Below are 17,376 nucleotides of genomic sequence, written 5' to 3'. Positions count from 1 at the left end.
AAGGTGAAGACAGCCCCCAACACTGTCACTCCTTTTGTCCTCCCCCTGCCAGAAGTGCGGAAAGAGTGCAAGCTTGAGGTTTCTCCCTCAAAGGAGAGGTTCATTCATGTTTCCTAGAACAATTACGGCCCTCGCATTCACCATTAGGATAGCCAACTAGTGGATCAAAACGTAGAGGCAACACCAGAGTTCATAAAGAAGGAGTTCTGACAGAAGTTGTCCTGTCTGGAAGCAAGGGATAACAAGCCAACTCCTGCCTTGGTGTATTCCACAGGGATAGAAGGACAGCCCTTCCCCAAGGCAGTCTTGTTTCAGACAGCCCTAGTGAACAGAAACCAACATCTAATACTAATTCACATGTAAGGGCTGGGGCTAAAGGATTCATCGTGTTCCTCCTTTAGGTAATCCAATTCTCATAACTGAGAGAACGTGTTCAGGTATCCAGTTGCATTTTAATCAGTATTACCTTGTTGGCCCAATACGTTCCCACATCAGATGATCCCCTCCCCACTGCAGAGGAAGCAAGTAAGAAGCATGGTTGCTTTGCCTGTCAAGAGTGACAGCTGGACTTCATCACCCAATAATATCACACACAGTCACTACATGTAGCACTGACTTCAATAAGTCCTTTATTTTTAAATAAAGAAATCCCACTGAATCAAAGATAACAAAATTACATTTTGTTTTGCAATGACTTCCATTTTACACCACACAGAAGAACAAAAATTAAAGAAAAAATTCAAAGACACTGTTTTATATATATTTATATATAATTTTAAAGGTAAACATCAGCAGATATAGAAAAATTGCATTGCTAGTTGCAAATCATCTCCCCTGCAGCTGTCAGCTCCAGAGAATCTGACTCAGAACATGGCAGCAAGGAGGATGTCTCAGTATACAAGCTTTTTCAGGGCAGCATTTAGAGATGGTTCCAGAATATAATTTTACTATGAAAATATTTTCAAATTGGCAAACTGCTCACCAAGAACATCAGAAGTCACTCAGCCTGTTCTAACACAGCTGCATGGGCAAAACAAGAAGGGCACAGGTCTATTCTTCCCGAGATCTCCACAGACATCTTCATCTTGGGATTTTCAGAGAAAGAGGTTATGCTTTCTTAAGAAGAGTGCCTAGCGATCTGTCACTGGGAATTACGGTCAAGCAACACAATGAGAAACATGCTCCTTTGGAAAGCTGCTGACTTGGGCTAAGCAGTAGGGTTTAGTTTTATCAAATAAGAGTGGGTTTTGTTTGGCTTTCCCCACCCTCCCCCCAAGACTTCCCAGTTGTCAGGAGCCATGAGAAGGGTCAGCATCCCAGTAGAGCTATAGTGGAGATCCTAGAAAAAGAGTTCTGTATCTAATCAAAGCTCTTGCATGACCACAGATAGACAATGCAAGCTTGTCATTCAGACAGAAGCAAAAAGGCTTTCTGTAGAGACACCTTGTGGGATCTGGCACCTTACTGGCATTGAAACTAACCTGGTTAGGCAAGGCCATTGGGTGAGATGGAAAGAAAGTCTTTAACCAACAAATGATGCAGGGTTGGAGCTTTTGGAGAGTTATCAGATAGATTTGGAAAAAAAGCTGTTCAATACCAGCAGAGCCAACCTGATAAATGCTGCCCTGGATTGCAGTGTTTGTGTCCACTGGTTAACCAGCAAAACCAAGAATACAGATGTTCAGGATAACATTAGAAACCCTTCTACAATAGCATGGAAAGCTGGCAATTGCTTTGCCTCCCCCAACAGCTGAGAAAGTCCAGGTCAACATAACACATACTCCCAGCGACAAAAGGGGTACAGTTACAAGGCACCCCTCCCATGGGCTGGTGTTGCTCTGAGGCATTCTAACCTTGGTGAAAACTCAGAAAGTCCTCACACCAAGAAGGGCCATTTGCTTTTCACCTAGAAGCCATGAAGGAGACACTGCTTTGAATCACTGTGGCTCTGGGACATACCCAACCAACAGACTCATCTAAGGAGTAAGGACACATGGAGCATGACTCAAGCCAGAAACAAGATACTCTTCACAACGAGTTACTTATACATGCAGCACAAGGCAAGAGCCTTTTCTGGTCTCTTAGAAAAAGGCTGTGAAGAATTTCTATAAGCTTTGGACAGGCATAGTATTTCTAGAAAAAAAACTTGGAATCAATCCAGGTGACTAAACTGTTTGGCAATTAAATCCTGAAGTTGTTACTCTCTGCTCTTTATTTTGAGATGTAGTCACTTAAGCAACCTACCTCCAGCTCTGCTGCTGGAGAGTTAATAGACACAAGAACTTTGGGATTGTAAGGTGACAAGTCACCTATTAAGCAAAGCAAACCCTCCTATGACTCAATCCCTACTGCTAGAGGAGCAGAGAGCTGAAAATCATCCACTGCTTATATATATATTGTTATTTTAAGCCTTGAAAAAGGCTAGCTAGTTGTAGGCTGCCCACAAAGTTCCTTTAAGTCAGCGCACGCTTGTACATTGTACATCGCCAGAGCTGCCTCACTACCTAGTGTCTGAAAATTCACTTACTAAAAGTGAAATTCACTTACTAAAAGAGCCCCAAAAGCTCTGACAGATCTGTTACTGAAGTCTCTAGATATGCTGATGTCAAAGGAGGAGGAGAAAGAGGGCAAGGCACCACGTGTCAAAGGGCTGTGGTCTAGGAACTTGTGACAGACCCAGGACAGATGACACACAGCTCAGCCAAATTCAGTACTGGAGCTAATAGTTCCCAACATCTTTGCTTAATGCCCCATCTTTGTAACCTATATCTTCATGAACAGGAACTGCAGAAAAATGCTCAGGAAAGAGACTGCAGGGAAGTTCAAGTGTCTGTCTTTACAGTGCAACTACAACACTGCCAGACCCATCTGAAAACACCTTCAATTTAGAAGCTAATCCAGGGACCGTTAAAAACGCTGGCAGATCTGATCTAAGTTCCTCATGTTCACTAAGAGCAAGTCCCAGTGCTCACCCACAATCTTCAGATCTCTCCAGACACTGACAAAGGCGATGGTTGGACCAGCCTAACCGTCAAAGAGTAATAGTTCTGCAACTTTCTATCCAATTGAGAGAGTCCTTGGGGTTTATGACAAAGTGCTACTTACATCCAATGAGGAGAAAGATGTGTCTATGTATACCACATGAGACTACCTGTGGAAGAGCTCTGCTAATGGTTTTTCTAATCCCAGTTTGAAACTAAAGAGAGGACACGACAGAGTCACTGTGCTGTAATCTTGAGCTGCACTATCAGACTACTGTAATAATCTACAAGTGCATACTTCAGCAGCCTCGTGTGTCTTGACAAGACATGAAAAAGATGACTTCACCTCTAAGACTCAAAAAAAAATTCAGATTGCATTTAAGATTGAGTTCACTGGGCAAATAAAGACCACCCGCCCACATCACAAGACTAGTATTGCCTTATTTTGGGAGAAGAGTATTTCAGATTAGGATTGGACAAAGTCCCATGCATCTCGGGGTACTGACACTAGGTATCAGCAGCTTAAGCTTTCTCCTCTCCCACTTTCCTAAGATATCTTTAGGCTACTGCTGCAAGTCTGACACCACAAGTCTTGCTTTGAAAGCAGCATCAAGTTGCTGGGCATGAGGAAGAGAATAGTTCCTTTTCCCACTGCTTCCACCTATAACAAGCTTAGTAAGCTGAACCTCAGGCTCCAGAAACAAGCCATGACAAAAGCTCTTCTTCCTCCAAGAGACTAGAATTAGTTGGTCAAGTCACAAGTGGTTGGAACAGCTGCAGATGCAAGTGCAAAAACAGGTCAAAGGAACAAGACAGAGACCCATATTACTTCTGTAGTTAAGAGTTTCAGAAAGTCCACAGCACTGGTAATTCTGAAGTACAAAGGCCTGGGTTGCAGGGCAGGAAGGAGTATCCCTCAAAAAGACCCTCCAACTTTAAAGAAAAGAAATTTGATTAGACAAAGCTACAGCTCTTGCTGCTTTGAGAATTGCCCAGTCGCTCACCTCATTCTAGGAGACTGGCTTAAAATTGGGACTTTGATTGACTGGACATCTACTGTAGTAAAATCAGTTTTTTCAAACTTGCTTTGCCTCAACATTAACCTTTCCAGACAGTACCCAGTCACTTCTTAGCTTTCTGCCAGTCTGGGGTCCTGGGGAGGAATGCAGAGCTTCAGTCACTTTTGGAACTGGGCAGAACATCCCTGCTTTTGATAAGGCTTTCAAGTTGAGGAAGGCAGATATTTTGCTCTCAAAGGAGGTCAGATGCGCACTGACCTTTCTTTCATAGGTATCCACATGTTGGGTCATATGACGGGCCCTTCACCTCAACAGTGGTATTGGTACCAAGGACAACTTCTGTTCCTCTAGAGCTGTCTGAAGCTGATACTCAGCACAGTAAAGCTGGACTGAGGAAGGACCCATGAAGCACGGGAAGGGCAGTTTTGTTTCCTCAAGGCAGACAGCCATGGACCTGTGTAAGCTAAGCTGTAGTATACTATGAAAGTTGAAACGCTTTTAAAGTTGTAACTCACTGGAGATAAAAACCATATCCCACACACACCTAAATTTATACCGTATCTATTTGATGTGTACAAGTGTTGTTTACACTCCACTTCTGTTGAAGTGAGAAAATATTTAAGTCATATCCAATGAATATTACATGAACAGCTACTTAAGCAAAAATCTGAAGTGTCTTTTATGACAGATTTTAGCGATATACAGATGCAGTATGAATACGAGGATAACAGAGACAAGATCTCCATCAACTAAGAATACCCTTGCTAACTGATGCCCTAAAATAGTTCTTAAGGAACAGCCACAAGCATAGCCAAGTCTTGCTATAGCTTTACTTGGTAACATCTTTACTTTGAAGAAAAAAGGAAACCTGGATTTACTAACGAGGAGAATGTGCACATATCCACAGTTCATTGTAACAGGCCAAGGTGTCTGGCCTAAGGCAAATGAAAGGAATTTCCTGATATGATAACGCACCTTTGCTACAATAGTTAATTATTGCTTTATTAAAACAAAAACCCATCTCTCCAACCTACTGAAGTTCACGGACAGGGCAGTCCAGAAGGCTTGTTCCCCTATATTACCAGGCTGAAGTCTTGCAGCTTGTTTCATCCTTAAGCTATAAACTGAAGTGCCTGGAACACAGACCAAGGCTGAAGCAATAAAGTGCTAATTGATGTGGGAAGTGTGACAGGAAAAGAACTTCACTGACACTGTGATAGAGAAGTCTGAAGGATGGATTAATGAGACTACAATATTGACAGAACAAGCAGTAAAAAAAGATTCTGACCACAAAGTTTCAGTCTCCAGATTGTCATGGGACAGCTCTCCTTCCAGGGGATAGACTAGAGTCTTCAATAACCATCTTGGCACAGACCATAACAACCACTCGAGGGAAAACCACAAGTGAGTATGCATCTTTCCTGCAAAAAAGCTTTCGCACTTCACACGTTAAAACTAGAAGAGAATGTCTGGGTGTGGAAAAGGACTTCAAGCGAGGAAGAGCTCAGTGTCTTACTGGAGCCAGTAAGCCTACAGTGTTTACATAGATATGGAAGTAGTTAGCCATGCAAAGATATCATTTCAGTTGCACAGGGCTAGAGGCATACAGGTCCCCACCAACTGTAAGGCAAGTCATCCGTCTGAAAACCATCTGATGCCTTGAAAGCTAAGGGGAAGAATTTTGGTATGATTTACCCTGACATAAGGGGAGTAAGTCTAAATAGATACCTCCCCCCTGCGCCAACAAATTAATCCCTAACAGAGTACATAATTTGCTATTAAATATTCTTAGAAACAGATTGAGCTCACAAAGATCCTGTAGATCCTTAATCACTGGTTTCTGTCCGGAAGCCAGAGCCAGCTTTAAAAAGCCCTGGGTCAAACAAAAAAATCCAGTACTGAAAAGATGACTACAATTAAAAAGAGGCAAAGATGCCAAGAAAGTGACTGATCTGGTCTTGGTGCGAGAACATGTTTACATAGAAACATTAACTGATATCGCCAGCCTGCAGCTGTACTCAAAAGTCTCAGCACAAAGACACCCCAATCCACAGATAGCTGAAGCATGGAAAAGTTAAGTGTTTTTCAACTAATTTGCTTGTGTAAGTGCATTCCTAGGAACTAAAAGGCTTCCCTTGAGATGGTGCAAGGCTGGAACTCCACTTACAGTCAAGCATCTGTCTTTCCAAGCCACATTTTAGTGGCTTACAAGACTGAACCACTCACTGGCTTGTGGCTTGGTACAGGGTTTTTGCAGCAGCGGGACAGAGGAGAACAGAATCATAGTCACCCTGTCATCTACATCTAAACAAGAGCTGCAGATCAAGTTTTTGACCTGCTTTACTAAAGCAACCAGTCTTTAGCTCAATAACCTTGTAACAAGTCACAGTCAGCAACCTAATTCTTCAAGCAGAGTAGTAAGTTACAGACCCAAGCGGCTATATACGCAAAGATGCTCTGACCAGATATTAACCTCTCCTTTAATTCCAACTTCGGAAGAAAATATTGCGATCAAACACCAGCCATAGGATGTCAAGGAGAATGGAAACCTGAAGCAGCAGGTGAGAGAACAAGATGTTCCCAAAGGGGGAGATATATTGAAGCGATCCAGAGTCTTTGGGTCAATTACTCCTGGCCAGATACAGGCTGCTCTGTATCCGAGCAGTGAGACTTTGTCTTCTCCCACTGGCAGATGGCATTGGCATACTGTACCACAAGCTTATCCATCCAGGTAAGAGGTTCCGGGAATAGTACAGACCCCTCAAAAAATCCCAGGTGACCTCCATGAAGGGGCAGCACATGCATGACATTTTCCCTTTTCTCTGTAAAAGAAAAGGAGGCAGAAAATTCCAGGAGCTTAACATCTTGGTGATAATCAACTCTACCCTCAGCATAACATCTGAGCCAAAGGAGCAATCATACACAGGAAGCAGAAATGCACTGACAAAGGCCACAGCTACTTTGAAGTCTAAAGCACAGAACAAGACAGTCTGGAGGAACCAATCCCAGTTAGTACAAGGTGGTTGCCCAAAAAATGCTGCTGGGCCCTTATGAGCCCTTACAGCAATATCTGTATTGCCATAATAATGCTCATTCTTTAATGAACAAGCATCTTTAACTCACATACACTGGAACTAGGACTGTTAGCATCATATCGAGCTGCATGAGCTCTGACAGTACATCAGCCACCTTGTTCCATGTATAGCGAGAAAATCCCTGTGCTTCCTTCTGTCTGGAAACAGCTGTGGATAAATTCTCTGCTCACAGCTCTCAACCAGGAAAAGAATGAACCCTGCTTCCCTCCCTGTGCACCCAGTATCTGTGTGACAAAGCAGCAGCCAGCTCCCTCTTCTGAGCTCTAAAGGTAATTTGCCTTTTTTGTTTGCCTTGGTTGAAGATAGACAGCTTGCAGAACACCTTTCCTAGTCCAGTACCAAGTAACACAGCCATGCACGTGTCCCGCTGTCATCAGCAAAGGGGGCTGTTCATCTGTACTGGATCAAGACTATCACTATAATAGCCCACTTTTCTACTAAATCCCAGCGAGGAATGAAGACAGGAGGAAGCATTTTTCTATTCAAGAATGTAACCTGAGTGTAACCTGCTGGCTATCAACATAAGCCAAAACAGCAGAAGGTGCCTGAAAGGACTCAAGTTCTTCCTGCTCAAGGTTAGCCTTGTTACTTCTAGCAACTGGTGATTTAAAGAGGCTTATTACACCTCCCACAGGATTACAGGTGTAAAAAAGCAGCTTGACTTGCTTCCTAAGTCATGGATCATGATATGATATGGAGGCTGCAGGTACACGAATATGCACAGCTGGAGGAGACTGTTTCAACATACCTGAAAGAGCTCTTGGAATTGATAGAAGACTCTCATGCACAAGAGGGTCATCAGCAGCATTAACCAACAGAAGAGGAACATAGATCTGCATGAAGAAATATGTCAGGAAAGAAAAAAACCACACCAGTCTACCAACTGTAAAAGCATGTTAGCTTAACTCAATTAAGACATCTTATTTCAAAGTTGCCCTGTACCTAGAGAAGCATCAGAAAAGCAGAAAGAGTAAAAAATTAAGACTGGGGGCTTTTCACCAATTAATTACTCCGCAGCACTTTTTTTTTTTTTTACTCAATTGTATGACAGGGGCAGAGATGCATCAGAGCAAATACAGACTGAGTCACAGATCTTCCCCATTCTCAGAATTCAAATAGTTACACCCTTTCTTGCTCTGCATTGCTTTGCACATGAGACAGCTAGTGCCAGCTGTTATGGACACCTTGGTTAAAGTCCAGGAAACTCCCTTGGAACGTCTCCATCCTCTGGCTCAGTAGATCAAGGAGAAATTAATCTTCCAGTTCTACTTTTGAAAAACTTTGGTCTGCTAAGCATCTGCCTGACAGATAGCATCCTGATTCTCATCCATACTATCTATTAAGCCTTTCTTCCTTGAAACTGCAGGGTCTATTCCACCACCCATTTTCCACCTTGTCCTCATACATTCAGAACAGTTCAGCTGAATGCTGAAAATCTATATGATATCTGTAACACTTGGGTGCTACTACCTGTCAGAGTTATAAGCTCTTAAGAGCCTAGAGCAAGAGCTTACCCTGTGCAAGTAATGCAGGCAGCTTTCTTCTTCATAGTATTCCTTCAGGGAACTGTAGCCATGGAATTTCCTGAAATAGAGAAGACTGTCATTGCAATCATCTGCTTCTAGTACTCATATGACTTACTTTCAAGCAGAGATAGGAACGATGCCTCAGTTTTCACAGACGATGCTTTTTTCCTACCCAGTGGCTCTGCAAAACTCACCTTTGGCAGCACATCCCTTTATGCTTTCTGTGCCTAAGCAAACATTGTCAGCAAGTTAAACACACAAGCTGAAGTCCAGCAGCCTTCAGAGCATTTCTTTTAAAGTATCCCCCTTCACTGAAGTAATTGTACATATGGAAGAAAGAAAGAGTTATGATTTTGTTCGTATTTACCTGAAAGCCTTTTCAAATACAAACCCACAACAGTTTATGAACCTCAAACATACCGGACAGAGCCTGTCTGCCAGCCACCCAGAATTCACTGTGGTTCCAGTTCTTCGCCAAATCCTCAGCACTCCATCCCATACCAAGAATTCACCAAGCCTACACTCAAGTGCCCTTTTTTTTTTGTTGATATAAGAGACAACATAGCTGTTGGCCCAAACTAGGAAGGCTTCAGGGACGATGGACAAGGAGGGAGATTTCCCTAGGAATGGCTTTTTAAGAAGCAGCCAACAATACTCCCAGTCTGCCAGAAGTGTTATAGCTGTATAGCCCACAGTTTACAGCTTCATTTTGGAAAGGTGTCAATGCCTGATACTGAACATGCCACGATATGAACACTGCCACTGAAGAGAGTGCTATGTTGTTTTCAAGGACACAGGCAGTAACAGGCTACTGCTAAATAAAGCAGAGAGCTTAATTCAGGTGTTATTAAGTTATTAAGTTAAAAAGGTTGTATTATCACAGCTAACCCTAATATTTATTGGGAAGACAGGAGTATTTTTTGGGGAGAATGTTTGTTTGTTTTTCTTCTTCAAAATTCAAGCAGGGCTAAGGATATTCACAAGCAGTTCCGAGTTGCTTTCCACATTCCATACTGTTTTTTGCTAGAACTGGCCTCTTCCTACCTTATTGAAGGCTGAAGGTTCAGATGTTACTGATAAATAAATGCCTCCTGGATGATTTTACAGAAGCTGTGACTATAAATAGTAAGTTTTTTTTTTTCTATTAAGTTTTATTTAATGTGAAGGCAAGGAAGAATTTGAGGCTGTCAGCACTGTATTTCAGCAGATTCCTAGAGCCGCAGGAAGGAGCATGCAAGAGCAACACTTGAAAGAGAAAGTACTTTCAGAGTTCTCCAGAGGATCAGAGATCATACCTCATAACGTTATCATCAATCTGCATAAGGGATGTTGCTGTATAGAGTTTGCTCAGGTCAGCATCTGACAAGCTTTGTGGCTTCTTCATGTTATCTCCAAAAAGAACTTGCCTGAAAAAGTAACATTGAGAAAAACATCCAAATAAGACAAAAAGGGCAGCAAAGCCACAACCTGTTCAAGGACAACTGAGTTTACCAAGTCTGACAAGATAAAACTAGAAGTGGGCTATGTATATACAAGGCTTTCTTGGGAACAAGCACAACTTATCTGTCCACCTCCTGTTGCAGCAAGGCATAACAGAAACCCTATTAGCCTCTTCACAGAAAAAAACAAGTTTTCCTGTTATACAGAAAAACTGCGTGAGGGGCCTCTAAAAAGAATCTTCCCAGACGAGACAGCACTAATGGTATTTGGAACAGAGGCTGCATGTTAGAGGGAGGGTCCTTTGGCTTCAGGCCAAACCCATGGGTGGCTTGGGTGAGACCACTAGCAGTCTGGGGCATAGCATCTCCTTCACCATCTGGTCCTACAGTCTCCCCAACACAGATATTAGGTTAGCTCACACAGCAGAAATTACTTGGGGCATTACCTTAGCAGAAAGCTATTTACTATGGACACTTGTCATAATTAGTTGTTGCCCTCAGGAGAGGATGTGTTTCTTTACCAGAACAAACAGAACAAAAGCCACAAGTTGGAAAGGGATTTTTATTCCCTTTCAGAGGCAGCTGCAGGGCAGAGTAGGAGGGAGGCTAGGTTTGATTTGGGGGACTTGCCTTAGAGCACAAGTGATTATGGAAAAAATGTTTAACAGACTTGCCTTCAAGCCAGCACTGGCTTTTTCTGGGTTATGAATGTAAGTACCTTTTAATTGGGGCTTGCCTAACTTCACGTTAAATTTGGTCAAGTTGTCTAAATATTTGTCAATCTGGAATGAATTATGTGGATCATCCTACATGTCAGCTGCCCTAATTCCTTCTACAAGTGTTCCATACTGCACAGGAATATAAACAATGAACCAGAAGTCTGCAAGTGACACATGCTCTTAATTGGAACAGGTCTTAGATATTCCCCTCCTTTTCCCTTGAGTCAGGCAACTTCAAATATACACAGATGAGGTACTTACACATTTACTGCCCTAGAAAGAAGTACCCAGAGAACCTTTTGGTGGAGAAAACAACAATATTGAGCGTGTCACCTGTTTAACACACACATTCCTTTGTTATATGAGAGCCACTGATCAGAACCGAAGCACAGGGATCCTACAAGTACACCTGCACTCCAGGAAGAGTAACACTAAGTATTTTGCTAGCTACATGCTCTATTCTAGAGGAACAGCCAGAAGCCAGAGCTACAGATTGACTATTTGCTTATTTGATAAAAGCAGCCCCATACAGCAGATCTTGAAGATTAGTCCTACCTCAGGTAGGCGGCAGAACAAGAGGCTCCTTGAATAGGGAATTCTTTGGCTAGAAGTGAAACAGATGCAGAATACTCCACTTTGAAGTCTAATTGCAATGTTTTCCTATGCACATCTTGTTTATTCATTACACAAGTTTCCTCAGAAGGCAAAGAGACAAAGCCTGCTTTCTTCTAAAAAGATGACCAAGACTTATTTGTATATTTTACAGCATATGAATGAGATTGACATGGGCTCCCCTTCTCTATCGGTTCATCTAAAGACCACTGAGCAAGGAACTGGTGCATAATCTTTCAGGAATCCTATTTTAAAGGACTGAGAAGACAAATCCAATATTACAATTGACCAATCAATACTATGAGTTTAAGTGATGTACTGCAGTACCTGTGAGAAAGGATGATCTTTTTCATGTTGTCTGCCATGAGGAAGTTATAAAATCTTCTACATTGATCCCACTGCATGAAGGTTTCCTGTGCCCTGAAAAAAAAAAGCCAAACAGTGCAGAACAATTAAAGCTATTAATGGAGATCTTGAAAGACCAGATTAATACATTGTAACACCTCATGGCAGCCTGGAGGCTATGTAAACAAGTATCCAAGCCTTCCCTGACACAGCTTAACCTTTTCCAGGAAATTACTTCCACTTTGATGAAGTTTGGTAGTATCAGAAAACAGATCTGCAGTCTTATTTTGCAGAATGCAATTAGCAGTTTTGATCAGAGCATTTAAGTGCCATCAATCAGGATCTGCAACACCGACAAGAGGATTTTAGTCTCCCTTTGTGTAAATTGAATGTAATTTACCTAATGGGACTACCAAGGAAAGAAATAAAACCTGTTGCTGAACAAAACGTTGTCTGCTTGTGTATAGAGCTCTGCAGAGGAATAATTTGTGCAGATGTTTGCAATAGGTACAGACACTATTATTTTTTTAGCTTCATTGGCAGGAACTGCAGGAATAAATATTAGCTGCAGCTGCAAGTGGCATCTGAGTTGAAGTCTTTACCTATTCTCCAAGCAGAATAGCACTTCACAGCTTATCTGTTGTTAAAACAGAATTAAAAGTCATCCAGATTTCTGTGAGCTCTGCCAGATACCAGCACTCCTTTGCTATGCAGGGTCATGAGCAGGTTACAGCTTTACTCTTAGCAGGATTTGCTGTTACTGAGGAAACACACTATCATTTACCGAGCAACACAAGAATGCAGGGAGCAGTGACAGCTACTGAAGTACTCCTACCGTTTAAACATTAACATACCATAAGAACTACAGCATATTTAGCATGACCTCCCAAGCCACAGCCTGCAAGTCCCCTGCCAGAGCAAAAGCAAGCTATGTTTTCTTGTAGTAAGCCAAGCTGGAATATGGAATTTTTTTTAAAAAAACTTCTGTATTTTTTGTCTATCCAGACCATACCTACCATGTCTATGCCAGAGCAGAGGAATGAAGGAAGACAGGAAGATGCACGCTTCTGTCTTCACAAAAGATTTTCCAAGCAAACCTATTAAGTTACTACAAAACATTTGAAGTTAAAGCTACTACATTTCCCTGCAGTTCCTGTGGTGTACAGTAGTACTCCTAATATGAAGACCTGCAAGCACTGAAAAAAAAAAAAAAAGAAGGCAGCTTCCAGTATTTTGAGGACTGCACAGGTTTCAAAGCCGAGGTCTCTCCCCACAGCCTGTAGCTATGGTGAAGATGCATTCCACGAGATCAAGAAGCAGAATCAGGCCTGTGCAGGCAGAGATTAAAGAATAAGGAGCCATGTCCCTATTTAGCCTCAGGGAACACATTCCCCAGAGTCTGTGTTAATTCATTAAACTAAGAGTCTCACGTTCTTCTAGTAGATCCTACTATTGATGTTACTTTATTATGCCCAGGTATGGGACTCATGCTTAATGCTCTGGAAAGTCTTTCATATTTCAGATCCCTGGTTCACCTTGCTCACCAGCAGTTTTCCTTTACTTCCTAAAGTTATTTGGAGGATAAAGGCTGTACAAGCTAACACAAAAAGAAAGTGGATTTGTAAACTAACTGGTCATGTCTACCAGGGTAATCCACTTTCACATAGCCCAGAGGGATGAGGCTAGTTATTTTAGCCTACCAGACCAAGCCCAGGAAGGCTAAGGCTTAACCATTCCACCTGGAGGTGCTTTGTACCTTCTCCCCCCCACTACTGTAACCAGGCCGCAAGGCCCTCCCTATCCTGTCTCTTGCTTAGTAGATATTTATTGGTGTTGCTTTCCCCTAGCTCTTCAGCTAATTAGCATTTACAGCAGAAGTAGATATTAGGTAGGGAGACACAAGATGTGAAAAGCCATCCTGCTCATTGCCTAGTAATACATAGCAGATGTTTTGAGACTGGAGATTTGCTAGATGTTCACCCAGCAGGTGGAGTCAAGAGCTCAGTAATCCACACAACCCACTGAAGACCTGCATTAAACTCAGACAAGCAGCTGTTATTTTTCCACACAAATATCCAAGTGGAGTATTGTTAAACAGGTTGTCCTTGCCCTGCTATTCTACCAGCACATCATGACATACTCCTACAGAAATCAGCTTAGGGAACAGCATTACTCACAACATCGTTTTGGAGACCAGAAATACAATATTGCATAATTGCAGAAGATGAACCAAGTGGACAGCAGCCAGATGTGATCCTTGCAAACCCCATCTGATGGTTGCAATTGAGGAGCTGGCTTCAAAAGGATGCCTTGTGCTCCACACCAGAACCCCAAGACAACTAAGCACATTTTACTTAAAAAGGAACAGAAGAACCTGTTCCAATTCTGTTTCAATTTTAAAGGTGTGAACTCAACAGGACGTAGCAGTAGATTATACACACTTTTAGCAGTAGGCGTATCTGACCTCAAAAGGTATTTGATATGCTGGAATATTATTGACATGCATATCAAGCTTTTAGTCATATCTTAATGCTTCCAGAAAAGTTTCTTACTTTCACCTGTAAGAGCTTAACTCATAAAAGGTATCTTCAGATTGCCTAATATTAACCTGGTCCCTATACAGGCAGGGCATCATCAGCATGAAGAGTTCCAGCTACCTTGATCAGACTGGGAGGCCAAATTACATAGCAAGCCCCTCACAGGGCTGCCATAGCTTCACCACTTTTATCTGCTCAAAGGATCTTGACCCAAATACCTTAGTCTCAACAGCCCCTTTTGCCTTTCAAAGGCTCTCAGGGCTCAAAAGTGCAGTTAAGATACTGTAAAGTCAGCTACACCTTAGTACTTGTCCATATGTCCAGACAGTAAAAACTGAAAGCAGTGGCTTAGCCACTTGCACTGTTTTAATCTTCATTAACTGTGCATACATGGGAAGTTACAGCACATTAGTTGAGCCATCAGTTTTCAACCTGTAGTGCTGCACCCAGATCCTCCATCGGTAAACGCAAGTGTTAGCACTAGGTGGAGCTGTTACAGCTCGTGTGAAGTGCCACAGCCTTGACTTCCAGGTGGGGAAACCACAGGTTAACATTTTAGACAGACTTTAGGGCTAAGCCTTCTCCTTCCCACCTTGCAAATTGCATAGAGTGGTTGCAAGTGCCTCTCCATCTCCTAACCAGCCCACAGCACTGTTTCAGTGACACACACTAAGCGGGGAGCATGGACTGACAGTGTATGAGCTGTGTCTTTTTCCAGTCTCCTCAGGTAACAGCTGCCAGATGAAACTGCACACTGAAGCCAGAAAAGCTATTATGAACCAAGGGATACTTCTCAGAGTGAGGAGAAAGCGTAACCTATTGCTTGAAAACCTGGCATCATCTCAGTAGTCTGTCATGCTGCCCAGCCTGCCTGGTTAATTATACCAGGATTGCACAGGTGATGCCTCCTCTTAGGATGCTGTAGTAATGAGACAGAGTTAGGGCAGCTCACACACACAGACTAGACGCTGCCAGCATGTACCTGGCCAGGTACAGAAAACTTATTTGCATTGTTGACAGAAAGCTTATTTGTGCTGCCAAATCAACAAACCTTTGGCTGCTCCTTCAGGAAGGTGGCATCCTGCATGCTGCAGTCTGTCAGGCCAGTTCAAGGCAAGGGATGCAACACGCTCTTCACCTTGCCCTTCCACACACACCCTGCCAAAGATGTGCCCCATCTTGCACCCCCAGAGGAGACCAGTGTGGAGAAGTCTCTAGACCTACCTTAGTGCACTGTAGCCCTGGCACACGCTCACACAGCACAGGACACGCTCCTGGTTGGCCTGACTCTCTCCCAGGTATTTGCACACGATGTTTCCGCCCAGGCTGAAGCCCACGACAACCAGCTGGGTCTGAGGGTAGGTCTTCTTGATGTAATTAACCATGGCACCAAATTCCCAAGTGCAACCTAAAAATAAGGACAAAGTCAAGAATCATCTTCTAACCTACCTAGATTCCCATTCCAACCTTCAGTTGCATGCTTTAAGTTCAGCTTCTTACCCTTTCTGACTTTTCAATAACCTTAAGGTTTTAAGAGCTCTGATTCACACATGTGTTCGTGTATCTGTTTTATAAGTCCTGTGGACCTTAGCTCATGCCTAATTCTGACAGAGTGCCAAAGTAAAATGAAATTAACTTGCTTAAAAGTCATGGCAACAGCTAATCTGACAATCCAAACTGTTCTTTCTAAAGCAGCTTGAAGAGTCCAACAACTCTGGCCTTGACATTACTATTTAAGAACAGCACACATCACAGAATCTTCATGGTTGGAAAGGACCCTTAAGATCATCGAGCCCAACCAAACAACCTACAATCTCTGCCACTAGAGCATGCCCTGAAGTGCCACATCTAGACGTTTCTTAAACACCTCTAGGGATGGTGACTCAATCACCTCCCTGGGCAGGCATTATTACCTTCCCCAGGCAGTTTGTCACTTCTGAACTTAAGTGGGATGTCCGGAAAGCAACTTGCTCCTCTGCTTTTAGCAATACTGCCATGGATCCTTAAATCCATGCTGACGCAGGGAGGTGATGGAGATGCAGAGCTGGCTTGTCAGGACAGAGCCTCCGTGGATTGTTGCAGAGGCTGACTAAGCAGCTGCTTTCTGGAAGCAGAGGGAAGGGTTTAAGCAGAAGCAGCTAGCCCGTTTTAAGCACTGAAGAACTAAATGCCTCTACACAGATCTGTTCTGCTCTCAGCTAGCATTCACTTGCATCCCACAGGCTGCAGGTTCTGAAGGATCCAGCTTCTGGCATTACTGGGGTTCTCTGATTGTTTGACAGACTTTAAGGCCTCCACACATGCAACATGTGAGTACCTACACCTATTTCTCCTGCCATTGAGTTTGGGAAAAGGAAACATGAAGAGAAGCAGCTGTAGGACTTACGGCATTAGTACACTGGTATCAACTGTCTATGCACTTTGTTAACTTTCCCATTGGATTTAAGACTGCAAATCGCACAGGAGGCACCACATAAACAGAAATAAAACTCCAGCTATTTATTCCTCAGCTCTATCTTGTGGAACTTGTCCAGGAAGATAAATCTTAAGAGCTGGGATTGTATCCTGTGCCAACCTAACAGTGCTCCACTGTGCTTCACCCCAGCTGTAGCATCCTTGCTAGGCATTGGGCTCAGGTTTTGGCTAGTTCTGGAGCAGACTGAGCACCAGGGTTTGCATTTATTTCAGTGATACAGCAGGCTTCTGGCTGAGCATTTCAGCAGGACTTGGGCACTTTCTTGTGAACATTCTTAATGAGCAATTTTCCTCAAGATGACAAATGCTGCCTTGCTCTAGTTTCCTCTGGAAGAAGCCAGCAGTCAAAATACTTGAGTGTTTGATTTTAATAATTTGAGGGCAGCTGGCAACTAGTTCAGAAATCCTAAACTAGAACAGCAATAGGTCAAGCTCGATGTAAAGATAAGAGGATTCAGCAAGTCCCAAATTTAGGCTATTTGTTCCTCAACAAATATGTCAGGATTCCAGCAAAGGCTAGAAGGCCACTAGGATATTTGGGTTGGAGACAGAGTAAAGTCTGCTTATGGTCTTGCTGGCACTCCATTTAACAAGCAACTCTGCCAAGTGATTTACTGTCTTACTCAAA

The 17,376-nt window shown here is 42.9% G+C and overlaps 1 protein-coding gene across 2 annotated transcripts in view; it reads right to left on the bottom strand.

Moving 5' to 3' along the window:
• Window positions 1-606: 606 nt before the first annotated feature.
• Window positions 607-17,376, bottom strand: part of ABHD2 (abhydrolase domain containing 2, acylglycerol lipase) — a 41,715-nt gene continuing 24,945 nt past the window's right edge. For both annotated transcript variants that reach the window (XM_054214243.1, XM_054214244.1), the window contains exons 6-11: window positions 15,498-15,681; window positions 11,719-11,811; window positions 9,917-10,027; window positions 8,610-8,679; window positions 7,844-7,928; window positions 607-6,822 (exon numbers count right to left, since the gene is read on the bottom strand). In XM_054214243.1, the coding sequence (XP_054070218.1) occupies window positions 6,626-6,822; window positions 7,844-7,928; window positions 8,610-8,679; window positions 9,917-10,027; window positions 11,719-11,811; window positions 15,498-15,681 (740 nt within the window). In that variant the 3' untranslated portion in view covers window positions 607-6,625. The remainder of the gene's footprint in view (window positions 6,823-7,843; window positions 7,929-8,609; window positions 8,680-9,916; window positions 10,028-11,718; window positions 11,812-15,497; window positions 15,682-17,376) is intronic.

This window comes from Rissa tridactyla, chromosome 9 (genome assembly GCF_028500815.1).
Source record: "Rissa tridactyla isolate bRisTri1 chromosome 9, bRisTri1.patW.cur.20221130, whole genome shotgun sequence".
NCBI lineage: Eukaryota > Metazoa > Chordata > Aves > Charadriiformes > Laridae > Rissa > Rissa tridactyla.
The sequence above is the reverse complement of the archived record's forward strand: the minus strand, read 5'-3'. Positions and strand labels throughout refer to the sequence as shown.